General features: G+C 38.6%; 1 protein-coding gene across 7 annotated transcripts in view; it reads right to left on the bottom strand.

Moving 5' to 3' along the window:
* AKAP11 (A-kinase anchoring protein 11) overlaps nt 1-24,331 on the bottom strand; it is a 48,904-nt gene that overhangs the window by 8,214 nt on the left and 16,359 nt on the right. For 4 of the 7 annotated variants that reach the window (XM_069602198.1, XM_069602196.1, XM_069602201.1 and 1 more), the window contains 8 exons: nt 23,820-23,936; nt 20,974-21,021; nt 19,329-19,463; nt 14,299-14,563; nt 8,881-13,387; nt 5,809-5,964; nt 2,575-2,658; nt 1,747-1,793 (listed from right to left, as the gene is read on the bottom strand). In XM_069602198.1, coding sequence (XP_069458299.1) covers nt 1,747-1,793; nt 2,575-2,658; nt 5,809-5,964; nt 8,881-13,387; nt 14,299-14,563; nt 19,329-19,463; nt 20,974-21,021; nt 23,820-23,936 — 5,359 coding nt within the window. The remainder of the gene's footprint in view (nt 1-1,746; nt 1,794-2,574; nt 2,659-5,808; nt 5,965-8,880; nt 13,388-14,298; nt 14,564-19,328; nt 19,464-20,973; nt 21,022-23,819; nt 23,937-24,331) is intronic. The other 3 variants (XM_069602199.1, XM_069602202.1, XM_069602203.1) reach the window with 1 other exon arrangement.

Below are 24,331 nucleotides of genomic sequence, written 5' to 3'. Positions count from 1 at the left end.
CCTGGAGAACCCCATGGACAGAGGAGCCTAGTGTGCAACAGTTCATGGGGTCGCAAAGAGCTGGGCATGACTGAGCAACTAAGTATAAACAAACAAATACTCTAACAAAAACTAAAAATATTGCCCAATCCCCCTGGAGAAGAAAGGCTACCCACTTCAGTATTCGAGCCTGGAGAATTCCATGGACTGTATAATCCATGCGGTCTCAAACAGTTGGACTCGACTGAGTGACTTTCACTGTTACTTTCCCTTTTCACACCTACTTTTTATCAGAAGTATAACTCATCAGAAAAAAAAAAAACTTACTTCCAGAAACCCTGTATGAAAAATGGCTACTAAGGAGTGGTTTTAGAACTGAAATAATAATAATCTTAGGTTTGAGGATTTGGACTCAAAATTGATACATGACCTTTCTAAATTAAAAAAATACAATTGGTAATAAAACTTACTGGAAACCCAGGTGGAAAGTACATTTTAAGAAATTTGTTCCTACAATTTTCTGTTTGCCTATTTCTGAAGAGATGATTAAAGAATCACTGGTTCAAAAACTAATGTCTAAACATGAATATTCTTACATGCCACTCTATAGAAGACATTATTGGTATTTTCAGAAATAAAGGAAAATTAAGATTTTCGGAAAAAAACTCAACACCCATCTAAATATAATGAAAACTCAATTTCAACGTGAGAAGTTTTTGAGATTCGCTTAAGACATTCTAATATATTTAATTAAGAATTACAAATCACATTCCAGAACTCTAGTATTTACACATTTGCAACCATGATCATTAAAGGAAGGAATGAGTATTTTCTTCAAATATATGTGTGAGTGTAAGACTGGAATTAATGAAATGGAGAACTGGTTTAAAAATATCTTCTATTTATTGATTTTTATAAGACTGACATCAAGCACTAATTCTAGAAATAACTAGTTTGAAAGGAAAACAAACTGACGTGATAATTATAATAATTATATCTCATAACATTAAGAATTTTATATTTTAAACAAAATAATTATATGAAGAGACTATTATAAATTTCTCCCTCAAATAACTGAATACTTCTTTTAAAGTAGTTTGGTCTTTATACTGATGAGTACCCTTCCTTTTAGTTTAACAATCAAATAGCACAAGCTGCTCAGCAAAAGATCTGACACTGGATAGATTAGTTCAAGAATACTCTGATTTGGAATATTTCTTCAGTTTCTTTATTATCTGTGTAATAAGAAATGTAGACAAGAACTTCTCCTGGGTCTACTCTAATTGCAAACTTCTGTAATTTTAATAGAAAACAATTTAAAAATAAATCAACGTTTGTCCTAATAAATAATTTCAAGTTACACTGAATAGTTTAAATGAGTAATAATGTGTTGAAGGGATCTCAAAAGACATTAATAACCAAAAGGGAAGGGGAAAAAACACCATTATGGAATTATAAAATGATTTTTTTGTTATTATTAACAGCCTTCAGTTAGTATTTCCCATCTGATAGGGCTCCATATAGATTCTTATAAATGTCTTTTTTTTGGTATGTCTGTATTGTTTGAATGTTCCAAGTCTAGTAAAATGGCAAATAAATTAATGAATTTAAACAAAAAAGAATGTTTTGTAATGTAAAACCCTGATAACTCAGCAATAATACAGTGTCTATTTGATGAAAATGCACAAACATTAAAGACTTTCCTAAAGAACTTTATACCTTATACAAAAAACAGGCAAACACTTTAAAAAACAAACAGCCAGTTACCTTCTTCATCAGTCTGATGCTCCTCTTCTTCATCATCTGGCCCATCACTTACCAAATGAAGCAAAAGCAGTTAAAAAAAAAAAGCTTTAATTAATAATGGTATTAAAGCCAATTTTTAAAATGTGACCAAAAAAATGAATGTTACAATATGACATATGACATTTAAAAGGGGGAGAAATGACAAAAAAAAAAAGGAAGCTTTGCTTCTCACACCATTTCATGTTAAAACCTTAAGTGCCAATGATGCCTAAAAGGAAGTTATCAGTAACAGAATTTCCACCTGACCATGATATACAGTGTCAAGTAATTACATAATAAAATTTAAAATAATTTAAAGCCAAAATATGCTAATTTGGTTTTAGATAACACAGCATTTGAATATCACAGAATGCCATGAATAATTATTTATTAGTACTTCAGTTGATGCCATTTGTATATTTTTAACAGTTAAAAACACATTTTTTCCTATACTTTTCTTATAAATGGAATAAAACTATATACAGAAACAAACAAACAAAAAAAACAAAGCAACAGAAATCCTGTAGGAAGCAAGCTCTTTTTAATGAAACAGTAATTGGTAGAATGAAAAATAGCAAGCAGTGCAACACATGCATAAAAGTAACACATTTTGCAATTAGGTGTCAGTCGTATCTTAGCAGAGTTGAATTTTTTCATTAGATGTAAATTTATCAAGCAGAATCATGTCAAATACAGGAGAAAAGCAGGTTGATACATGTTGGCACTTTAACCCACATTCTTTTAAGACTATGATATCATGCATTAGTGGTGAAAGACTCATCAGTGTTTAGATTTCTGGACTGGACCAACCTGTCTGATGTTGGAAAGGATAAATTGTCCTCACACAAATCTCCTTCTAAACCAAGACTGCTCCAGCTACTGCTGTTACCATTACTGCCAGAGGAAGAAAAGAACAGAGCTGAACTAGAAAATGAATGGTAAAAACAACCCTGGTTTTCTTTGGAACGGCGTCCATCACTGATAACGGAGGATGTTCTGAAGCTGCCTCAGTGGGCACAGCATCCGTGGAGCTATTTGAAGACCATCGTTGCTACTATATGAGGTGTTCAACAGCTTCAGAGATTAGGGAGTTTTCTTACTTGTCCTCAGCAGTTCATGAAAATTATCCTAAATTTATATTTATTTTACAGATTCAGACAGTGACTTTTAGGACAGTAAATGAATGGAAGAACAAAAAGTTTCACAATGAAATTAATGTCTATGGCAAAACTTAGGACATAATTTGTAAAAAGCCAATGGTATCCAGTTTGGATAAAGTTTACACAGGTTAACATTCTCCCGAGTCTTTTTCCCTGAGTGTTTAGAGACTGCACAAAGTTGACGGCCAGGGCAGGGAAGGAGGATGGGGAAAGGATGAGAAGGAAAACACTGAAACATAGTCCCAAAAGACCTTGTCTAACTACGGGGAGAAAACACATCTTCTGATTTTAAGATACTCATTATTATGTCAATTATCTTTATTTCATACATTATGTATAATTCAGCAGGTGGCAAATAATATACATTTTCTTCAGAATATTGCATAGCCAAGGTCTAATCAAGCATTACACTTGACAGATCAGCCAGTCACTAACACCTCACCGATACCTTCTTACACTGCCTAATCAAAAGAAGAAAGCAACTACGTTCTACAAGTGCAGCAAAGCGACACGACACAAAAGCAACTGTGTTCGGAAACAAAACTAAATTCAGTTTTTCAGATTAAAATCTAAACATGCAATTTTTAAAAATTCTATCATTAAAATAATTAGTAAGCACATTAGTTTGCAGTGATAAGCAGCTGTATTTTCCCACAGTAGGCTAGACAATTATAAAAATATTTACACAATATAAAATTTGGGTTCTAAAAATGAATTAACATAAAATCATCTTTTATGCATCAGTAAATGTTGATATGGTTACCGAAAAGGGGCTGATTATTTAAAGGTTCTAAAGAGTTTCCAGGCTATTTCAATAATTAACAGGTACATATTAGCACTATTCAACTGTCACAAACCGTAATGCATTACATAAAAATTAAATTGATCAATGTCTTTTCAACATTACATTCAAACAAATATAGCCCTAGTGTAAAACCATGAAACCAGCCAGTTTTGCCTACATAGTCTGGTGACAGACAAACCAAAAACGAGAAAATATGGAAATACAGAATGGTTAGACAGCTGTGAGCCAAAGAGAGAGAAAATAAATGATCTCTAACACCATAATTTACTTCTATTAATAGAATGGTTAACTAAGCACAGAAAAAAATTACAAAATTAAAAGTTTTACCCATTTCTACACTAAAGTCATGTATCTTAAGTGTGGTCTCTGATACACCTGCTTTAAAATCATCTGAGGCACTTATCAAGCATGCAGAATCTTGGGACTGCCAATGACCCAGCGAATCTTAATCTCTAGGAGGCAAGCACACCACCAACCCTGGATGAGCCCCACTAAGTTTTTCTTTGTGCCGGAAACTTAAATTCACACAGTACTGTTAGTTCTTATTAATTCTATGGTCAATTAAACCACAGGTTTTTGTGTGTGTGTTTTTTTTTCCCCTGGACAAAATGCTATCAGGTCAGGTTTTTCCCATTCAAGTAATTAATTTTCTGAACCTAAAGATATTTACTCATGTTAAACACAACTGGTTTAGCCTCAGCCTGATTTGGTCTTTCTGAACTCTGGTTCTGTTAACAGGATTACCTTTTCATCTCTGTTTTGAGTCACTCACAAATAATGAGTGTTCTACACCACTGATAAAATAATGCTAAAGAGGAAGAACCAACGGCTGACCCTGGTAGGCACTTCCCTTCTTTTCATCATACTGGACAGCATTCCATATTGAGTCATTCAACCAGCTACAGCCCTTTTATGGCCACTAGCCTCTAAGTTCTCCCATTTTAACACCAGGATTTCATAAGCAACAATGTTAACTCCACTGAAATTCTAGAAGCCTGTTTCTCAAAGTGAGAGAAGAATTTAAGTGTAAACATTCTAAAGGTATGGAGAGGGGCAAATGATAATCTGTGATATTACCCCACTTCCTACTACTAGTTTTAAAGACTGCCTTTTCTGGATTTAAATTTTGTAAAATATTGGTGGCTTGTGTCACATTTTAAAAACTATGACAATAAAAATATAAAAATATTAACACTCACTGGTTAATCCAAGGATCAAACCAAGTACTTTGAGATGATGTGTTCTAACAGTTGAAAAGCCATTTCCTTTCCTTCTGCTTCGTCATCCCCTCTTCCCTCCTTCTCCTGGTAAGTCCATTCCAAGGGCCTGTTCTGCAGAAGCTTCACAGGGTCCTTTCTACAAGTGCCCAAAACCCCTTCCTCTCCCTAGGCTCAGCTATGGTCAGTGTTTACTATTTCCAAGTATCACTTAATGTGAATAAAGATTTTGTAACATTTTATAGGTTACTCAGGAAGGCCTGTACAGCATTAGGAATAAAAGAAATAATTCTATTATAATTAATAAAATATTCTAAAACTGGTTTTAGGAACAAGGTTAACTGAGAGAATGATACACGAAGTGCCTTCTGTTTTATCATACTGTATTTTTGTAATGAGTTTACGTATTTTCAGTCATTCAAGTATAACTGCTCAAGTTACAGTGATCCTGAATGGACAAATAAGGAATCCTTCCCCTAGAAAAATACTACTATAATATCAAAAAAATTACAGGACCATTTTGATGCCTTTTACAGATAATTATTCTTTTTCCTGTCCTTTAAAGTGAGAAAGAAAATTTTTTTCTCAAAGTTCATGAGAAAGTCAAGAACAGCATGAAGCATGTAAAATCAAATGTATGACATATTTTTCAATTATTGGCACAAAGAAATTAGTCCAGCTAATTACTATATTTAATAAATGTCAAACCATTAGAAATAATGTTGGAACAAAATACACTTTGATAATAATGGTTAGGTTTTCAAATTCAGAATTTTAAAATCAAATTCAGTATAAATTTGGAACTTATTTCTGAGGAGTCCGAGTACCTAAACTATGCAATTACATTCAAAATCACAGTTACCTTTCACTTAGATGGTGAAAACTACTGCTTTCATCCTGGTGTTCATCTTCAAAACTTAAGTTGGACCAGCTTCCAGTACTGTCCTCACCAATACTGAGATGCATCTGCTGGCTACCAAGAGACTCAGCCAACTGAAAGTCTTCTGTTTCTTTTGGACTAGAAAAAAGAAAGAAAATAAGTCCAAAAGCATCAGGTTCTGAATTGTATTATTAATAGGACTATCCATTTGATGATAACGATGACAAAAACAAGAAATGGGACCTTCAGAGTTAGACCAGTGGTCGATCTAACCCTTTGTTTGGGTCTGCTAATAAAGAGACTTGGCAGGAGAGCTTATTAATTTCAAAATTAACTGAGATACCCACTGATATCCCTAACCTACTCTGTTCATCTATTACGGGGCCATCCCAAGCACAGCACTTATTTAGATTCTCTTCAAAGCAGTTCATATTTTCAGCTGGGACACTATGACGGAGCACAAGTTCCTAAGTCTGCCACATCTGCTTTGTAAACAGTATTTTTATTTGTACCAAAAATTACCCCTTTTCTGGCTTTAAGAACAAAAAAAAAAGTAGTTCAAGGAATTATGGACTATCAATCGAGGCTACAGTCAGACTAGCCAAATCTCTTCAAGATTCTGAGCACGGATCATAATCCCTCTCATTTTTTTTCCTCAATGAAAAAACACTTATAGTTTTATTCTATCTTCACAAGAAATTCCATTTTCTGTTCAATTACTGTGTATGCCCCTTCTACATTTTATTCTTGACTCACAGTTTAAAGTGATGTTTTAACTTTTTGTTGAAGTACAGTTGATTTACAGATATGCAGATGACACCACCCTTATGGCAGAAAGTGAAGAACTAAAAAGCCTCTTGATGAAAGTGAAAGAGGAGAGTGAAAAAGTTGGCTTAAAGCTCAACATTCAGAAAACAAAGATCATGGCATCTGGTCCCATCACTTCATGGCAAATAGATGGGGAAACAGTGGAAACAGTGTCAGACTTTATTTTTGGGGGCTCCAAAATCACTGCAGATGGTGATTGCAGCCATGAAATTAAAAGACGCTTACTCCTTGGAAGGAAAGTTATGACCAACCTAGACAGCATATTCAAAAGCAGAGATATTACTTTGCCAACAAAGGTCCGTCTAGTCAAGGCTATGGTTTTTCCAGTAGTCATGTAATGGCTGTGAGAGTTGGACTGTGAAGAAAGCTGAGTGCCGAAGAATTGATGCTTTTGAACTGTGGTGTTGGAGAAGACTCTTGAGAGTCCCTTGGACTGCAAGAAGATCCAACCAGTCCATCCTCAAGGAGACCAGTCCTGGGTGATCTTTGGAAGGAATGATGCTAAAGTTGAAACTCCAGTACTTTGGCCACCTCACGTGAAGAGTTGACTCACTGGAAAAGACTCTGATGCTGGGAGGGGTTGGGGGCAGGAGGAGAAGGGGACGACAGAGGATGAGATGGCTGGATGGCATCACCAATTCGATGGACGTGAGTTTGAGTGAACTCCAGGAGCTGGTGATGGACAGGGAGGCCTGGCGTGCTGCGATTCATGAGTTGGACACGACTGAGCAACTGAACTGAACTGATTTACATTATTTTATTAGTTTCAGGTGTACAACACAGTAAGTATGTTTAAGGATTATATTCCATTTAAAGTTATTAAAAAATAATGGCTTATTTTTATTTCCCAATGCTATAAAACTTACCCTTGTTGCTTATTTTACACATAGTAGTTTGTGCCTCTTAACCCTATACCCCAATCTTGCCCCATATTTTCAAACATGAAGAGGGGAAGTGTTAGTCTTCTGATCAAAACCTTCCAGTGGCTTCTCATCAAATCAGAATAAGAGTCCAAACCCTTTTAACATGCCTCTGGTATGATGACCTCTCATGACCTCCACCGGGCTCCTGCTCTCCCTGGCTCACCCACCTTAGCCACACAAGCCTCTCTGCTGTTTCCCCAATACGCAGTCCCACTAACCTTGGCTGGGAACTCCATTTCCCTGATTTCCACTTAGCTATTGTCTCTTCACCTTTGGCTCACTGCTCCAATGTCACTTTGTCAGAGTTGCTTCCTGCTACCTCTTCAAAACTGCACACCACCCCCAGCACTAGCTCCCTGCATATCCCTATCTTAAGATGGCCAAGAAAAGAGGCAGTGCATGTCACAGCACTGACAAAAGATACTAAAATATCCTGGGTTACCATGTGGCTCAATGAAATTCCTCCTCAACTCAAGAAATTTTCTCTTTCCATGAGACTAACAAAAATAATCCTACAAACTAATAACACCAGTCAGTCCTGATGTTTTCCCAGGGAGAGAGAAGGCTAAAAGTGAACATCTGAACTAAGCTGTTAGGACCACTGAGCACAAGGCACAGCCTCTAAAACACAGAACACTGTAGGACTATCACAGAGAGCTGTCCCTTAGACGGCGGCTTATCCAGAGGAGTGGTGGCAGGAGGGAACTAGTTAGAGAATGCTTGCTTTCTTCACGGGGCTTCCTTGGTGGCTCAACTGGTCAAGAATCCACCTGCAACACAGAACCCTAGGTGGGTAAGACCCTCTGGAGAAGGAAATGGCAACCCACTTCAGTATTCTTGCCTGGGACATCCCATGGACAGAGATGCCTGGCACGTTCAATTATGCTCTTTGTAAGAAAACTTACCTTTGTGAACAGAAATAAAAACATCATCTCAGAGTGGTACATTAATATGGTGATACTCAGTATTTGCTGTATGAACTTCTCCAGCTGTTTCCTTGATTCAACCTTACCTACGCTACAGCTGTGTAAACTTGGGCAAGGTGAGTATCTACTCTAAGCCTCACCTTCCAATTGAGGAAATGGCTCATACCTTCCTTCCCCCAAAGGGCTGCTGGGGGATAATGAGACAGTGTCTACGAAAAGTAACAGGTAGGATAGCAACGACAGGCAAATGTAATAGGGAGTATTTCTTTTTGTTCATTTAGGATTAAAAAGAATCACATCTTTCTGAACATCTTTCTAAGACATAAATAATCAAGTTAACTCTTTACTGCAAAACCCAAAAGAAATCAGAAGCTTACCTGCTGACGGCCTGTCCAGCACTGACCACTGCTGACGCCAGTATCTCTGTGCTGAGGCTTTCGGCAAAGCTGGCGCCTTCCTGTCCGATCCCACTGTCGGCTGCCTGGCTGGTACTACTCAGCTCTCTCTCTGCCTTTTCAATCGCTTCAGCAACTATCTTCTCAGCAAGCACTGTCTTCTTATCGAGATTAATGTGAATTTGAGGGACATCAAGATGAAAAATCCTAGATTTCTGATAGAAGCTGCTAAGCTGTGAATGAGAAACTGGCTTACTACCAGCAAGTGAATCCGGTCTGGGAAAGCAAGGAGACGAATTTCCAGTGCAGTCATGGAGCTCTTTACGGTCACAGTATCGGCAAGCCTGACCCACCAGATGCGACAGCTTTTCTGCGTAAGTGATCCTATCAACTGCTTTTGTGGCTTCAGACACGTGGAAGACGGCAGATCCTAAACCCACCTCTAAAGTGTCGCCCACGACTTTGTTAGCATACTGCTCTATAGCTTGAACGACAGTCTCTCCATAGCCACACCCACTCAAGCTGCCTGTACTCTGAGAAAATCTGTGATTCTGTGAAGAAGGCTGAAGAGACTTGGGAAACTCTGGCCCGACATGAGTCTCAGTATCTTCGTCACATGCGTTTTTTTCATAAAGGCAAGAATCTGTTAACGATTTTGGCAAGCCACCTGTTGATGCCATCAGCTCTTTTGTAACATCTCTTGTGATGCTGTGAGCAAGACAGGTTGAAAAACTATGTAGTTCTGAGCACTCATGTCTGCACATGTCCCGTGTCCACTCACAAGTCTGGTTTTTATGAAGGTAACTTCCACCACTTCTGCTTTGTCTTTTTTTATCTGCTTCTTGCTGGTGTTCTTTATTTAAAAACAGTAACAGTTCATCGTTGGTTTTCATCTGTGAGCTCTGCACAGGGAATATTTTGGAGCTGCACTTCACTTTGGCTGTTTTAGCTGCTTCTTGCAATCCTGACTTAACAGACCGATAGGCAAGTCTGTTGGCGTACTGGTCCATTATTAAGTCACTATTACCACCTTCCTGTTTTAGTATTTGGATAATGTGACCTGCATACTCATCTGTCACACTTTCACAGCTGGGATACTTGTACGTTAGACCTGACAGACAAGAACTTGGTGGTAAAGGAAGAACAAACGGATCTACTCCTCCCGGGTGTGCTACAGCCTCTACATCCGACTTCTCTTCTGATCTATAATCTTGGTCACCATCAACACAACTGTTCCTCTTCCTCCTGAAAAACATACAGCTCCTAACTTTTGCTATTTTTTCAGCTTCCGTAATGACTTCTGCTGCCATATCCCCTGCAAAACTACATAATGCTTGTAAGCTTTCATCTGAGCAATTTAAAAAAGCAGGTGACAGGCTTCTTTGACTCTGCACATTTAAGCAAGGGCTTTTCACCCTGGCTTCTTGAATCACTTTATTATCCAAATGGGAAGCCGCCATTTCGGTTGCAAGAGAAACGATGTGTGTCGCTAACGTGTCTGCAAACTGAACTTTCTTCCCTGCTGGCTCCAACTTCACGTCCACCTCTGGCTGCTCTTCGCCTTCACTACTTTCAACTTCTTCTGAGAGAGACCGCATGAGCTTCAACATGAACTCTTCTTTTTCTATTGCATTTTGTTCATTTTCAGACAAACTGCTTACAGACGAGTTGTGAGGTGTGGACGGTGGTGTGGCCGGTGCAAACTCTTTTGCTAACTCCCCCTTAAGCTTTTTGGTTAACTTCTTGATATCCCACTCAGAAGGAGCCTGGGATGGAACCAGAGGAGTTGATGGAGGGGTGTCAGGTATTACGTTCCCATCTCTCATTTTCTGTTTCTCTTCCACGTGCAAACCATCTGCACAGGTGAGCACTGTGGATGAGAAAGCATGTGAATGGGGAAAAGAGTTTTCCTGCCCAAAAGCCAAGGGCTCAAGGGCTGAATTATGCAAATTCTGCTTTTTCACAGATTTGTCCTTAGCAATTTCCTTCAGGTCGGCTTTCTGGTCTGCTGCTGGTAGACAAGGTGGTAGTGTCTCCAAAGAAAATCCAGAAGCCACAGAACCTTTACCTTCTGGAACACAATCCTTTCCTTCTGAAAGTGAACAGTGAGTTAAATGATCTTCAGCTTCAAGAAACTTGGGGAACTCTTCCAAGGTCTGTGACTCGTCTCCAGGAACAGGCAAGTCTTTCTTGTGGAGGACATTTTTATCTACATTTAGGATCACTAACTTGCTTTCATCTATGGAATGTTTGATAATAGATTTAGATAACTGATCGGCGAACATGTCCTTCTTGCTAGCCTCACTCTGTGGCAGTGTTGCTTGATCCCAGTAGGGGATCGAAGAAGGGGTTTTTCCCTTTCCTGTTTGAGTTAAACAATCTGTGTGTTCTTCTGTTTTTGCAACTTTGGAAGATGTCACTGAATCTATAGTTTCATTTACTATCGTATGCACCATTGCAGCAGAAAAATCGCTAATAATGACAGGATCATTTGTTAACGTTGAAGAGCTTTTTGTTTCAACAACATCACTAGTTGGTTTCACCTCATTCTGGCTACCGGAGTTGTGGTCTGAAGGTAAACAAATATTCCTGAGACAAGCTAGCTCCTCTTCTTTGCTTTTTGTGGCAACACCTGCTAGGGTAGGACCACCATTCAAATGACTATCATCACATGATGGATAAGACTTTGTCTGATACCTATTAGAAGAAATACGGTATGGGAGAAGGGCACTTCCTGCCAAGGGCACTGGGATTGAAGTAACAATTCCTGAAGTACAGAACAAGGCCTGCTGCACCGTGTATTCCTTTTTATACTCCTGCACTGGTTTTGTTACCACAACTGTTTGACTGTTAGAAGTAGGGGAACACACAGAAGTCTGTGTCGCTGACACTACATCTTCTGTGCTCACGAACTTGATGTTTTCTGGGGAAACGCTAACTGCTGCCTTTGTGGTGAAGGTAACATCAACCTGAGACAGCTCAATGAACGCTTCCTGTATTACAGATTCAGACAGATCTCTTGCATAGGACTTCACCACTCTGTCTTCATAGTGAAATGACCGACCCTGCAGAGACGCAGGTGTTGGAGGATACGAGAACTGACACACTTCCATGATGCCTTCAAAAATAAGCTCTTCGGCGAGATCCGCAGCAAATCTAGTGACGGTGTTAGTGAAGATCTGTTTCTTTACATACTGTAGATCTTTTAAAGCATTTGAGAATGCCTCACTCACCAAAAAACTAGCCAGGCCACCAATGGCTTGTTCTTTCAATGAAAAAGCACGCTGCCTTCTCAGTTCGTTAAATGCCATTTGAAAAACGGATGACGTCAACTTGATGGCTAACTGGCATAAGGCATTGGTACATGAAGAGACCCCCTTCTGTAAGTCTTTAAATGCACTGCCAAAACTTTTTTCCACGAGATCTGCTGCAAACTTCTGAATGCTATCAATCATTAAGGGTTTATTTTTAGATTTACTTTTTTGATCAAGGCTTCCATGCTGAAGAGCTACCATTTTATTTTCTCCCTTTTTAATACTATTAGTGTTGGATGTTGCATTTGTATGATGGCTATGAAGAACTGAGCCCAGAACTTCACAGGAAATGCTATTTGCATAATCTTCATAGGTGTAATAAAGAGAATCAGGATTTTCATGACTCCTATCTCCACCAGTATCTGTTTGGCAAAAGCATTCAGCTGGAGTACAGCCTCCAAGAGGACTGAAAGCAGAGGATCGAATAGGACTAAACAAACCACTGTCTTCCCCTGAGGCCTTCACGGGGCGGGGAGAATCTGGGGTGTCACACAGGTTACTATAAGGGGATTCTGGTTTACGAGGTGTTGGCTTCCTAATGTTAGCTGGGAGAGCTGGCCGATCAAACTTGAATTTTTGAGGATTCATAGTAGTGGTTACAGAGCACAATTTTTCATGTTTGTGCCCTTTCTTTTGCGATGATTTCCCTATAGCAAGATCTTTCAGAAACGGACAAGCAGCCTCTAAAGTTTGTCCTAGTTCATCAAACTGATCAAAACTATCAAAAAATTCACTCACTTCTGAGTCTGAATCCTCAATATCATCTTTCGTCACAGGAATTTTAGGTAACTCAAGTTTTGCTTTCAAACTTTTTTGATAACTTTCTTCATCCAAGAAAATAACAGGACTTGGACTTGAGCACTCTGATTCAGACGAGTAGGCAGGAGAAGAGGAGAACAACGGTTTCTGGGCATCACTACCTTTCTCTGAAGCAGCAAAGGACCTATAGAAACTCCTCTGGACCCATGGTTCAGAGACTGATGTCGTGACTGAAGTTCTCACTGGAGGCAGTTTTTTATGTCCCAGAATGTTTATTAAAGAAGCTGAAGGTTTAGCCAACGACTTCTGCTGCTCAGAGCCAACCAGAACCCTGAAATCATGGGTATCCAAATGGTGACCAGAAATAGTCTGTGAAGCAGCATCACACTGGCTCCTTGGTGCAATTATGTTTAATCCTAGAGGAAAAGAAAATGATTATTCTTGAAAAAAATTTTTTAATTGATTTAAATAAATGGGAATAAGTAGACTTGAAGCATGAAATACTCATTTGTATTATAAGTATCGTCTATACTATTTCGTTTTAACACAGGGATCCCCAACCTCCAGGATGTGATGCCTGATGACCTGAGGTGGAGCTGATGTAATAATACTAGAAATAACGTGTACAATAAATATAATGCACTTGAATCATCCCGAAACCATCCCCTTCCTGCCCTAGTTCCATGGGAAAATTATTTTTCATGAAACCAGCCCCTGGTGCCAAAAAGGATGGGGACCACTGAATTAACAGATTTATCTCATGTTGTACTTAAGAACAATTATTCAGTTCAAGGCAGTCGCTCAGTCGTGTCCAACTCTCTGTGACCCCATGAACCGTAGCATGCCAGGCCTCCCTGTTCATCACCAACTCCCAGAGTCCTCCCAAACCCATGTCCATTGGGTCAGTGATGCCAGTCGTCCCCTTCTCCTCCTGCCCTCAACCTTTCCCAGCATCAGGGTCTTTTCTAATGAGGCAACTCTTTGCATCAGGTGGCCAAAGTATTGGAGTTTACCCATTACTAAAGTATTCTCATTCTACCCCACATCTAGAAATACCTGGTCTAAGGAATATCTAGCATGCTGCCACATGTTAGAAACACTAATATTTAGGTGACCCTGCCAGCTAGCAATAGATGTGGGTAACAATGATCTTAAAAGACATGAGAAAGTTAATTCTTCAATCAGAAAAAAAAAAAGGTATCAATACTTAAATTTGATCAAATTTCAAAATAAATTTCAACTGAACAAGTCTGTCTTAAAACTTTTAAAACTGAACTTTAAACGTTAATTCTCTATTTCAAGGAAAAAAATCTAGTGAAGAACAAACCATCATTATATGGCTTTGAAGTCTCTTCCTCCTCTAAGTGCTCAAAAGCAGTGACAAAGTCATCTTCGATGGAAGATACAGACTGGTTAGTATCATCATCATCTTCATTGGTGGCCTCAAGTTGGTGCTTGTGATGCAAATATGTGTCCAGGGTGTACCTTATGCCAGTAGCGTATTTACTTAGGAGACTAAAGATAAAATCAATTTTAAGTCTTGGTAATGTAGGTGACACTCTCATGACACAAAGCATTCCAGGATGTTGACTCTGGGAAAAGATAAAAGATGGTAACAATTTTAATTTCAAAATATACTACACTTACAAGACATATTACCTGGAAATGAAGTCCAGAAATAACACGATACCATTTTAAAAGAAAAAAAAAAAAGAAACACATGCATCCTAAAAGGCTGCCTGATTTTGTAATGTAATTATTTTCTTCATTCTTTCTCCACAACACTTCTCACTTTCCAGTATCTTCTCTCACCTTTCTCTTATCCAGGTATTCAAATTCTACCTATTACGTCTCCTTAAATGTCAGAAGAACTTACCATCCATTTCTGTGGCAATGATGCTTTCCTGTATTACTATACAGCCCTGTGCTTTTTCTTAATCATTCACCTGGTTCACCAACTATATTATTAACTGCTTAAGGACAGGAACCAGGTCTTAGTCTTCCTGTATCCCATTTTCCTGCAGCTTTCAGCATAATACATTCTCTTCTATTATAAAAGAACTGTCCCTTCCTTTCTCCTAAATTCTCCTAGTATTTCAATTTCCAAGGTTTATAGCTTTGATTAAAAATAAAAAGTCAACTGAATTTTCCCATACATATTATTTTAAAAGACAAATGTTGACAAATGACTTGTTCAAAAGACTAGAAATGAGATAAAATAGCTGATCACCTCTTCTAGTAAATAAAACAAAGTAAATATAAATGAAGAATCTAAAGAAGGAAATGAGTACAGCTCTACTGTTATCTGTAAATCTCGTAAAAAACACAGTAGTCTATAACACTTGAAGGAATAAGCAACCTAATTTAAACCTACTGATTCAAGTTTTAGGAGGGAAAATACGCAATGCATTTTTGTTTGATGCATTATCAAGAAATTAACACTTAGTAAAGACCTAAATGTTCAATGTTAATGAAACTAATGACCTCACTGAAATGGTGACATTTTTGCTTATAAATAAATAAAGAACACATCTTCAGGTATTGATTTAACATGAAATTTTTTAAACCAGAAAATGAGTTAAAGTATATTCTTTAAAAGATACAGCTCAATGTTTACATAAATTTGGAGGTGGAAAGAAAAGGGAAAATTTTGTATGACTTACACATAGGTAAAAATTCAAGAAATCCAGAAATAATCAATTTTCAGAAAAAAATTAATATGTCTTACATACCACTTATGGAGCTTCACACATGGAAAATCTAATTTAAAGCTATGACCAAAATTATTTTATCCTTCAGTGAGTTCAAGGATTTATGAGTTAGATTCTTATGAATTATATTTCCTTGAGATGGTATTAAACAAAAAGAAACTTTACCCAAGCATTTTAAAGTTTAATGCTCTAAATTAACCTCTTCATGGATTGCAGCCTGTTGTGGCAAAGTGGCTTATGTAACTCAATGACGCTATGAGCCATGCCATGCTGGGCCACCCAAGACAGGTCATAGTTGAAAGTTCTGACAAAACGTGGTCCACTGGAGGAGGGAATGGCAAGCTACTCCAACAATCTTGCCTAGAGAACCCAGCAACACTGTAAAAAAGGAAAAAGTTATGACACCAGAAGATGAGCTTGCCCAGGTCGGAAGGTGTCCAATATGTTACTGGGGCACAGGAGCGGGCAATTACAAATAGCTCCAGAAGGAATGAAGACCAGGGGCCAAAGTGGAAACGTGCTCAGTTTTGGATGTGTCTAGTGGTGAAAGTGAAGTCAGATATATAAAGAACAATACTGCATAGGAACCTGAAATGTAGGTGTATGAATCAAGGTAAACTGGATGTGGTCAAACAGGAGACGGCAAGATTGAACATCAACATCTTAGGAATCAGTGAGCTGAAATAGACAGCAATTGGCGAATTTAATTCAGATGACCACTGTATCTACTACTATGGGAAAGAATTCCTTAGAAGAAATGGAGTAACCCTCATAGTCAATGAAAGAGTTCAAAACGCAGTAACTGGGTGCAACTTCAAAGATGATCGAATGACTCTGGTTCGCTTCCAAGGCAAACCATTCAACATCACAGTAATCCAAGTGTATGCCCCAACCATTAATGTCAAAGAAGCTGAAATTCACTGGTTCTATGAAGACCTACAAGACCTTCTAGAACTACCACCAAAAAAAAAGATGTCCTTTTCATCATAGGGGATTGGAATACAGAAGTAGGAAGTCAAGAGATAACCAGATTAGAGTAACAGGCAAGTTTGGCCTTGGGAGTACAAAATGAAGCAGGGCAAAGGCTAACGGAGCTCTGTCAAGAGAACATGCTGGTCACAGCAAGCACCCTTTTCCAACAACCCAAGAGACAACTCTACACATGGACATCACCAAATGGTCAATACCGAAATTAGACTGCTTATGTTCTCTGCAGCCAAAGATGGAGAAGCTCTATAGTCAGCAAAAGCAAAACATGGAGCTGACTGTGGCTCAGATCATCAGCTCCTTATTGAAAAATTCAGGCTTAAACTGAAGAAAGTAAGGAAAACCACTAGACCATTAAGGTATGACCTGAATCAAATCCCTTATGATTAAACAGTAGAGGTGATCAATAGATTCAAGGGATTAGCTCTGGTAGAGAAAGTGCCTGAAGAACTATAGAAGGAGGTTTTTAACACTCTATACAGGGGGTAGTAACAAAAACCATCCCAAAGAAAAAGAAATGCAAGAAGGCACAGTGGTTGTCTGATGAGGCTTTACAAATAGTTGAGCAAGAAAGAGAAGCAAAAAGCAAAGAAGAAAGGGAAATACATACCCAACTGAAACCAGAGTTCCAGAGCATAGCAAGAGAGATAAGAAGGCCTTAAATGAACAATGCAAAGAAACAGAGGAAAATAACGGAACCAGAAAGACTAAAGATCTCTTCGAGAAAATTGAAGATACTAAGCAAACATTTCAAAAGGGCACAAAAAAGGACAGAAATGGTATGGACTTAATAGCAGCAGAAGATATTAAGAGGTGGCAAGAACACACAGAAGAACTATACAAAAGAGATCTTAAATGACCCAGATAACCACAATGGTGTGATCACTCACCTAGAGTCAGATATCCTAGAGTGTGAAGTCAAGTGGGCCTTCGGTAGCATTTCTATGAATAAAACTGGTGGAAGTGATGGAATTCCAGCTGAACTGTTTCAAATCTGAAAGATGATGCTATAGAAGTGCTATACTCAATATGCCAGCAAATTTGGAAAATGCAGCAGTGGCCGTAAGACTGGAAAAGGTCAGTTTTCATTCCAATTCCAAAGAAGGGCAATGCCAAAGAATGTTCAAACACCAGATAATTGTACTAATTTCACATCCTAGTAAGGTTATGCTCAAAATCCTTCAAGCTAGGCTTCAGCAACACATGAACTGAGAATTTCCAGATGTACAAGCTGGATTTAGACAAGGCAGAGGAACATGAGATCAAACTGCCAACATTTGTTGGATCATGGAAAAACCAAGGAAATTCCAGAAAAATATCTACTTCTGCTTCACTGACTACGCTAAAGCCTTTGACTGTGTGGATCACAACAAACTGTGGAAAGTTCTTACAGAGATGGGAGCACCAGACCACCTTACTTGTCTCCTGGGAAACCTGTATGCAGGTCAAGAAGCAAAAGAACCAGATAAGGAATAAGTGATTGGTTCAAAACTGTGAAAGGAATACGTCAAGGCAGCACATTGACACCCTGCTTATTTAACTTATACGCATAGTACATTATGCCAAATTCCAGGCTGGATGAACCATAAGCTGGAATTAAGACTGTTAGGAGAAACAGCAACAACCTCAATGTGCAGATGATACCACTTCAATGGCAGAAAGTGAAGAGCACCTAAAGAAAAGCATCTCTTGCGTGGGTGCTAAGTGTAGCCCGCCAGGCTCCTCTGTCCATGGGATTCTCCAGGCAAGAACACTGGAGTGGACTGCTATGCCCTTCTCCACGGGAGGTTCCCATCCAGGGTTGAACCAGAGTCACTTGCCTCTTGTGTTGACAGGAGAGTTCTTTACCACTATCACCACCTGGCAAACCCAGAAGATGGTCAAAGTGGAGAGTGAAAAAGCTGGCTTAAAACTCAACAATGGAAAAAAAACTCTTGGCATTTGGTCCCATCACTTGATGGCAAATAGAAAGGGAAAAGGGGGAAGTAGTGACAGATTTTATTTTCTTGGGTCCAAAATCACTGCAGACAGTGACTGCAGGCATCAAACTAAAAGACGCTTGCTCCTTGGAAGGAAAGCAATGATCAACCTAAACAGCATATTAAAAAGCAGAAATAGTACTTGGCTGACAAAGGCCTATATAGTTAAAGCTATGGTTTTTCCAGTAGTCATATACAGGTGTGAGAGCTGGACCAAAAAGAAAGCTGAGCACCGAAGAACTGATGCTTTCTAATTTGGCGCTGGAGTAGACTCTTAAGAGTCTCTCACACAGCAAGGAGATCAAACCAGTCAGTCCTAAAGGAAATCAACCCTGAATATTCACTGGAAGGACTGATGCTAAGGCTGAAGCTCTAATACTCTGGCCACGTGATGTGAAGAGCTGACTTACTGGAAAAGACCCTGATGCTGGGAAACACTTGAGGCAAAAGAAGAAGTGGGAGGCAGAGGACTAGATGGTTAGACGGCATCACCAACTCAATGGACATGAATATGAGCAAACTCCAGGAGATCATGGAGGACAGGGGAGTCTGACATGCTGCAATCCATAGGGTTGCAAAGATTCAGACAGGACTGAGTGAGTGAACTACAAAAACGCTCAATTAAGTCATTTATAAAATGTGCCAACAAAAACTCATTAGAAATAATATATAAAAGTTACCTGGTTTAGAGGATCACTGTTTGTATCTGATGATTTATTTATATCCTTCATACAAATAATTTCATTTTCATTTAGACTGCAGAAGTGCAGTGAATTCAGAAGATTTGGGAGTTCCAAAGAAACTGCAGCCAAATCCTAATGTAAAGCAATACACAATAAATAACACTGCAGCATAACACTTAAAGTCCCTTATATTGTGGCCCTGAACTAAAATCATAAAGTCCACTTGTCATTGTTGTTCACTGCTCAATCATGTCCGCCCCTTTGCAGCCCCGTGGACTGCAGCACACTAAAGTCTACTAGTTAATAAACTTTCCAGTTCATAATAGCTAACACTTGCAGTTTATTGACCACCATCGATTATTTGGAAACTCAAAAATAAAACGTACTAAAATATTTTAAAACTGACAATTTTTGTAGCATTTTAAACATAATGATACCAACTGTAGCAAGATTTTACATGGTACCTAACACATCAACAACGAGGCATTTAATAGTTTTCAGCAGCAAATGTCAAACCTGGAGTCCTCAAGTTTAACCATGAAATTTCTCAAATGGGATTCTTGCTTTTACACTTCTTTGACGGTTAAGTTACATATCTGTATAATCCAAGTCTATTTTTCTGCCTTTCCTCCCTTTAGGGAAAATTTTATGAAAATGTAAAGAAAAATGCCTGTTTTTCTTTCCATTTGCCCCTTTTATGCAACTGTTTTGCCCAGTGCAAGAATTATTACCATCTCTGACCATTCATACAGTAGTTTTCCTTCATAAACTTGGTTTTATCAGTCATTCTTAAAGAGGAAGTGGAGTATGAAAGAAATAACTTTGGATACGTCTTTTCAGCCTTACGTTCTCGCAACTATATCTTCTCCTGTGCCCTTTGTCTAGACTATTTCCTGCAGGCAAGGGCACGATCAAGACACACAGCAAAGTTTTCTTTTCTCATCACCAGACACGCATTATCTTTACAAACAATGCAGTGCCAGTGCTGCTGCTTCTGCTAGATGTTTTACTGACACAAAAGGAAACACGACAAGCACAAGTTTTAAGAAGCAGTACAAGGTGAAAAGAAAGTACCCCTATCACATCTACCCGAGCTTCAACTCCTCCTCACGTAAGTGTGCAGCTTTCCTTTGCTGATCCTAATCTCAACTGTCAGTCCCTCTATAAACACCTGCCTAAATCAAACAGGCTAAAATTTTTACATTGGTTCTTCATTATTTTTTACAAATTTATTCTTACTTTAACAATTTTAACTCTTTTCTCAATTAAAAACATAAGAATACGACTGTTGAAGTTAGATTATAAAAACCATTGAAATAAAAAATAAATCTTCCATTCTACGTTATGACAGATGCAGAAAAAGTTAGCCTGTGGTTTGCAACCTTCTCAGATAAATGACTTTTGTGGTCCCCTAACCTAAAACTGCTTTCCATAACAGAAACACTCAGTGAAAACACTAAAAGTGAAAATGTCGAGGACACACTCAAAATGACCTCAAAATGTCATCTTTTAACTTTAAATAGGAATGATAACAGAAGAGTTTAATGTAACTTTGGGGCTAATGAGGCAAATTTTCCATGCTCTCAAAATTTGTTTCAAATAATCTCTCATGTCCCTTTCCAGTTCAATAAGTCGACCATACCTGTATATGAGCAGCATCTGTTTCTTCATTAAAACCTAGAAATGTGACCTGAATAAAAAAGGAATAAAGGTCCATTAAAATTTTTAAGTCTTATCTCAATTTAGATTGTTGACAGAGCTGAGAAACAGAAAGCAAAGCACACAATGCATTAAAATGCTGCTGCAAGATGATTAATTTTTTCAAAGATGATCACAAAGGTTTTTCACCAAAGGTCTGGCTCCATAATTGGGGTTCCCGAACCTCTCCCACACGAACCTCTCCCACACCCACTCATTAGCAAGTTCAATCCTCACCCTCAAACATAAAGCACACGACTCTTCTCTCCACAGCCTCTGCAGCCATTTCTCCCCTACACGACCCCAGTCCTCTCCTACCTACCTCAGGAATCATCCTGTCATTTCCCTGTCAAAACTTTTCCAAGCTTCTCAATGCAGAGTCCTAATGGAGGTCCCAAGGCTCTGGCTTAGCTGGTGGCTTCAACTTTCCCTCACCTTCATTCAAACACATGGGCCCCCTCTCTGGGTCCAGGAAACTCCTGATTGTTCCTGCCTAAGGGCTTCAGAGTGGTGCCTTCAACCTGGACCCCTATTCCTTGCCATGTTTACCTGTCTAGCTGCTTTCTGTTCTTCTAGTTCCAACCTAAACATCACCTCCTCAGAGAGGCTTTCCCTGGGAACCTCTCAAGCTGCCTCCTGACTGACTCTCTGTGGTATCACATTTATTTCCTTCAATACCTTTACCTGGAGATTTCTCTACAAAAGTTTATAGAAATTAAATTTTTAAAGACAATCTAATGGTCTGAGGAAATGTCACATTATTAAGCAAAAAGGGCAAGTTATAGAAAAATGATATAGGCTATACATACCATTTCAACCTTATTTTTAAAAATATACACCAGGAAAATAATTCTGGAAGTTAATATACCAAATTATAAGGAGGGATTAACTTTCAATGATGGAATTATAAGTGATCTTATCTTTCTCTACTTTTATCCCCCCTATGGTTTTTTCTTTCCTCACTTATAGGATTAATGACTTTTTAAAAAAATACTTTCAGTATTTTTTATTTTGCTATATGGAATATGTACAGTTTTATAACCTGAATAGTATTAATTAAAAATTTTGTATTTCCTTGTCTTTGACATCATAACAAGAAATTGTGACTGCTTGAAGAGAGACTAGTAAACTGTCTACCAAGTACGTTTTGTGACTAAAAATATGAAATAAGTGGCAACAATATAGATAATCAATTCTCAAGAATTAATACAAAACAGCATAGTTAAAACACAAAGCAACACTCAATATACTTTTGACATATTTCTGATGACTCACAAGCAAGTCAGAATCTTAAGGTTGTTGTAGAATCTTTACTCTCATTAATTATGAGTACTACCTTCACAGAAATGTTACAGTAAACTTCGAGGTGTCCAGGTAAGTCATTAACCTGTAGGAACCTGTCTCCCTACATATAAATCTTAAGGCAACACAACTCCTCTCCCACAGTTGTGAGGATTAATATGAGAATGTGGAGGAAAGTGCCCAGCATATCACAGGCACTCAATAACAAAGAGATACTCAAATAACAAGCTTCCTTTCTTCAACAAAGATACCTGGGAAATATATACGCCCTAACATGAGACAGAAATTCCTTCTATTCTTTCAAGCTTCCTTTTACTGAATACAAGAGAGAAGGTGAGCTGGCATGGAGGTCTGAAGTTGCCAGCAGAGTACTGCGTTTCACAGTGCCTAAGGAATGTGGGCTCAGAGGGCACTGCGTAAACGGGACACCGGCTGGGAGCAGAGGACACAGAAGCCCTGCCATGCCTGGCAGCAGCCGAGATCAGGAGCAGCTCAGCTCGACTAAAGCAGAAAGGGGTAACAAACAGGAAAGCAGCCCAGAGCCAGAGAACCGAGCTCACACAAAAAGAAGAGGCTCAGGTCGGAAGCCACTGCAGGCCTGAAAGCTGTGCTCACCATCCTATGCAGCTACTTCAAAAACAGTTCCTCAAGGAATATGAAAGAAAACCATACACAAAATAACCAATATTTTTATTAGAACCCTGATTTCAAAAAAGAATCTTTAATCAACATATTTATCAGTTTTGAGCTTCAATGACCCCAGTACCCTGTCTCTCTTCTTTGGTAAATAAATGTATAGATGGACTATGGTTATATATTGTAGGAAAAAACTTTACCCCTTTTTTATAGTAATAAATTCAAACAAAGATTGGAAACACTGACGCAACAGAGAAAAAGGTGAGCAAGTAGTATATCATATCCTTAAGTGGCAAATATCTTACTTCAAAATAAATATATCACTACTATTTCATTTTTGAATCAAAGCACTGAATTTAAACAACCAATAAATGAGTATTAGAAATAAGTATATATTTTGTTTCAGAGTAGAAAATTTCAGAACTTAAGTCCCAATTACTGAACATAGTAGAAATCATCTAATACAGAGCTGTGTGTCTGATGAGTGGTCAGTAATGACTATGCTGTGTGTGCGTGCTAAATTGCTTCAGGTGTGTGGGATTCTTTGCGACCCCATGGACTATAGCCCGCCAGGCTCCTCTGAGATTCTCCAGGCAAGAATACTGGAGTGGGTTGCCAAGCCCTCCTCCAGAGATCTTCCTGACCCAAGGGCTGAACTCACATCTCTTACGTCTCTTGAACTGGCAGGCAGGTTCTTTACCACTAGTGCCACCATATTAGCAGGTACTTTAAACAGGTACTTCTCACACATGAATTAATGTGCAGAGATTTTAGGCATTTACAAACAGACCACGCAGTTCTACAAAGATACTTGAAAATACACTGTGCTGTACACAGAGTAATCCGTCAAACCTCAGTCAAATTGGCATGTTCATCCTGCTTCAAACAGTCCTCGGCTGATACACTGCACAGTTCCTTCTCGCTCTGCAATAAAGACTTCACAGACTGGAACACATCTTCATTGAAGCTCTGAAAACACAAGATACTCTTAATTTACTTAATTCTAAGACAATGAAAAAGATCCTGATGATGGATTAAAACGAGAATCAAACTTTCCAAAGAGTATTCACTGGGCACCTTTTGAGGTAACAGAACTCAATCAACTGAGAGAAAGAAAGAACAAATGGCTGAAGCAGAACTCCACATGCTCAACACTCAACAACCCCAGGCTCTCAACCTGGAGAGACGTGAGGCCCTCAGCCAGGTCCTCTCCCTTTCACCCTGCACTGACACCTAGCAGATCGCACACCTGATTTCCAAGCCACTGGCAGAACAGAAGCAACAATTCATAAGATGATGATGGGGAGCTTACAATAAGGTATGCTAACAATGTGATTAATTTCATAGCAAAGTTGGAGATGGAA

The sequence above is a fragment of the Ovis canadensis genome, chromosome 10 (genome assembly GCF_042477335.2).
Source record: "Ovis canadensis isolate MfBH-ARS-UI-01 breed Bighorn chromosome 10, ARS-UI_OviCan_v2, whole genome shotgun sequence".
In the NCBI taxonomy this organism is placed as follows: domain Eukaryota; kingdom Metazoa; phylum Chordata; class Mammalia; order Artiodactyla; family Bovidae; genus Ovis; species Ovis canadensis.
The sequence above is the reverse complement of the archived record's forward strand: the minus strand, read 5'-3'. Positions and strand labels throughout refer to the sequence as shown.